This window comes from Coenobita brevimanus, chromosome 100 (genome assembly GCF_032717465.1).
Source record: "Coenobita brevimanus isolate Jiangsu-jjx chromosome 100, ASM3271746v2, whole genome shotgun sequence".
NCBI classification, from domain to species: domain Eukaryota; kingdom Metazoa; phylum Arthropoda; class Malacostraca; order Decapoda; family Coenobitidae; genus Coenobita; species Coenobita brevimanus.
In genome coordinates, this window is record NC_137053.1 from 59,681,319 (window position 1) to 59,684,888 (window position 3,570).

Genomic DNA, 3,570 nt, shown 5'->3' on the forward strand with positions numbered 1-3,570 from the left:
TGTTTCTGACATTAGCAAATTAACTAGAGCTCAGGTCTGATGTAATCCCCTGCCAAAATAATTCACACACACACACACACACACACACACACACACACACACACACACACACACACACACACACACACACACACACACAATAAATTTTGTAACTGAATCTCGCCCACTTATTTGAATCCCAAATCTCCCTTGGTTTTAACGACACTAACACTAAATTCTCTGGTGCAGTTAATCCAAAGCGTCAGTTTATGTACCGTACTCCATGTCCCGTATTTTCGATGGTTAAGTAGGGTTCCTAGCACCTCTTTCGTGGTGATTTATTTTTGGATATGGCTGGTTAACATCATTTTGCACGTAATCTATGCAGAATGTGATATTAGAATGACTTATGTAACACAGAGGACAGTAAGGTGTAATAAACAAAAGAATTCGCTTAGGGAAAGGTGTTAGGGAACTTCCTTAACCGATGACGAGTCTGGTGATATAAGAACGACTTAAGTAACACAGAGGACAGTAAGGTGTAATAAACAAAACAAGTCGCTTAGGAAAAGGTGTTATGGAACTTCCTTAACTAATGAGGATACGGGCCTTTAATCTTTAAATGTCCAGACCATTAAATGCCCTTGGGATTTAAATATGGAGAGCGGCCTTGGAATCGGGCTGCCACGTGCGCGCCCTCTTTCTCTACCCCGCTTACGTCACTCTCGTCTGACGGCTGGATGGAAATAACATGAGGGACTGACGTGCTTGAAGTGTTGTTGTTGTTGTTGTTGACCTCTGATGGGGGGAGGGGGAATATCTTGCATAGGGCGAAGTTATTCTTGTTTGATGTATACATGTTAGTCTTTTGTTTGATGTGTACATGTTGGTCTTTTGTGTTCTGTATACATGTTGGTCTTTTGTTTGATGTGTACATGTTTGTCTTTGTTTGATGTGTACAGGTTGGTCTTTTGTTTGATGTGTACATGTTGGTCTTTGTTTGATGTGTACAGGTTGGTCTTTTGTTTGATGTGTACACATTGGTCTTGTTTGATGTGTACATGTGTATATAGAAATGGGGAAATGTAAATACGGATACCATATGTTACCGTCTTTCATTAATTGGAGAATCGCTGCTTTCAGACTTTTTTTTTTTTTTTTTTTTTTTTTCAGGGAGAGACCACAGGTAGTGTTTGTGTTAAGTGTTTGTGCACGGCCTCTCACCCCTTGAAACATGCGCGACCACTTAGCTTGTGTAGGTCTAGGTGAATGAAGTGTTTGTGCATGACCCCTTTCCTCTTGAAGCGTGTGATGTAGATGAGTGCAGTGTTTGTGCATGGCCCCTCAACCCTTATAGTGTTTGTGCATGGCCTCTTACCCTCTAAAGTGTTTGTGCATGACCTCTTACTCTTAAAGTGTTTGTGCATGACCCCTCACCCCTTAAAGTGTTTGTGCATGACCTCTTACTCTTAAAGTGTTTGTGCATGACCTCTTACTCTTAAAGTGTTTTTTGCATGACCTCACCTCTTAAAGCGTGGCGTTGGTGACCACTTGCGTGATGTAGGTGACCTCTTTGGACTCACAATTGCCGTTCGCCTCGGGACTTCGACCTGCCTTCGTGTATAGCACCATCGGCTTGTCGTCCTTGCCCTGTTGGTATACGGTTTACAGTTTTACCCGTGTGATAAAGAAGAGGGTTTTTCGGCTTATCTGTTTGATCAGGAAGAGGGGTTTACAGTTTACCCATTTGATAAAGAAGAGGGGTTTACAATTTACCCATTTGATGACGAGAGGTTTACAGTTTACCCAGTTTGGTTAATTAGAGGACTTAGATTAATGGGGTGGAGAGGTATATGAGAGAGGGGGGTGTGAGTTAGGAGCAGGGCAGTGAAATGGCGGGGGACAGGGCGACTTGGAGGCGATTTATTTGTGGCCACCCCAAACGGGATTGAGGCGTCTGGCAATAGATAGATAGATGGGACTTAGTTTAATCCATTTTATAAAGAAGAGGACTCAGATTAATCCATTTTATAAAGAAGAGGACTTAGATTAATCCAGTTTACAAAGAAGAGGACTTAGATTAATCCAGTTTATAAAGAAGACGACTTAGATTAATCCATTTTATAAAGAAGAGGACTCAGATTAGCTAATCCATTTTATAATGAAGAAGGCTTAAATTAATTCATTTTATAAAGAAGAGGGCTTAAATTAATCCATTTTATAAAGAAGGGGACTTAGATTAATCCATTTTATAAAGAAGAGGACTTAGATTAGCTAATCCATTTTATAAAGAAGAGGACTTAGATTAATCCATTTTATAAAGAAGAGGACTTAGATTAATCCATTTTTATAAAGAAGAGGACTTAGATTTACCCGTTGTGTAAAGAGGAGGGATTAGATGAATATATATCTGCCACACGAGGGCTCTTAATCCAGGTAGTCAGTTTTTAATAAGTTCCAATATTCCCCCACGACACAACCGTCCACTTTACAATCCCAGTCCCTATTTTAGGTGTCATTGCGAATAGGCTGGGGTAAATGAGACCTGGCCCTCAAGTCTCAAAGCTGACTCGGAAATTTAACCCGGGACTTGTCGGTTGCGCCCTCAGTGTGTTTCTAATTAACCACGTCCAGATTTTATATATATAGTCAGATCTGGAGATATTAACACTTATTTGATTTTAGTATTATTTTTACAGGATTTAGTATTTAGCATATTTTTAGCGGATGTTTACCTAGTTTTAGCAAATTTAGCTTCGATTTTAGGGATGTTATGGGAGGTTGGTGTTGTTAGCGGCATCCTAACTCCTAAGAACAGGATAAGCGGTTCTAACCCCTTTTAAGAGCAAGTTCAGTGACATCTAACCCCTTTTAAGAGCAAGTTCAGCAACATTCTAACCCCTTTTAAGAGCAAGTTCAGCGACATTCTTACACCTTTTAAGAGCAAGTTCAGCGACATTCTTACACCTTTTAAGGGGAAGTTCATCGGCATTCTAACACCTTTTAAGAGCAAGTTCAATATTCTAACACCTTCTGAGAGCAAGTTCAGTGACATTTAACACACCTGGGAACAAATTAGGCGAGTTTTTGTTACCCAGGTTTATTAAGCGACATGAATCTGGTTAAACAAATCATCACCAAAGAATCGATAGTAAGGCTTAGTTAAATAAACGCCTATCGACTACACGGGGTCACGAGGCCAACTAGTATAATTTTATGTGGAGTCAGTCTTCCCCCCCCCCCACGATACTCAACCGTCAAACTTCCGTCGTGGTCCCTAATTTTTCTACTGCTGGGTAAATTGGGACAGGAAGGGAAACAGATTATACAACAGTCGATCAGAAATATGCATCGTGGAGGAGGGGTCAGGAAATATCCTAAATGCAGATGATACATTATGACAAGTGGAAGTGGAAGAGAGAGAGAGAGAGAGAGAGAGAGAACAGAATCATATTGGATTTTGTACTAGCCATCATCTTTGGTGCACCGATTTTTTTAAGCCTTTGTACCTGTAGCTGGATGTGGGGCGGTGGTTTCGGGCTGTTCTCTATGCTTTGTACATTCATACGGTTCCGCGGCGCACACTTGCAG

At 40.8% G+C, this 3,570-nt stretch overlaps 1 protein-coding gene across 1 annotated transcript in view; it reads right to left on the reverse strand.

Moving 5' to 3' along the window:
• Positions 1-1,506: 1,506 nt before the first annotated feature.
• LOC145414669 (neuropeptide F receptor-like) overlaps positions 1,507-3,570 on the reverse strand; it is a 125,670-nt gene continuing 123,606 nt past the window's right edge. Inside the window, exons 2-3 of the mRNA XM_080284187.1 lie at positions 3,489-3,570; positions 1,507-1,629 (exon numbers count right to left, since the gene is read on the reverse strand). The exon at positions 3,489-3,570 is cut by the window's right edge and continues 599 nt beyond it. Of these exons, the coding sequence (XP_080140313.1) occupies positions 1,507-1,629; positions 3,489-3,570 (205 nt within the window). The remainder of the gene's footprint in view (positions 1,630-3,488) is intronic.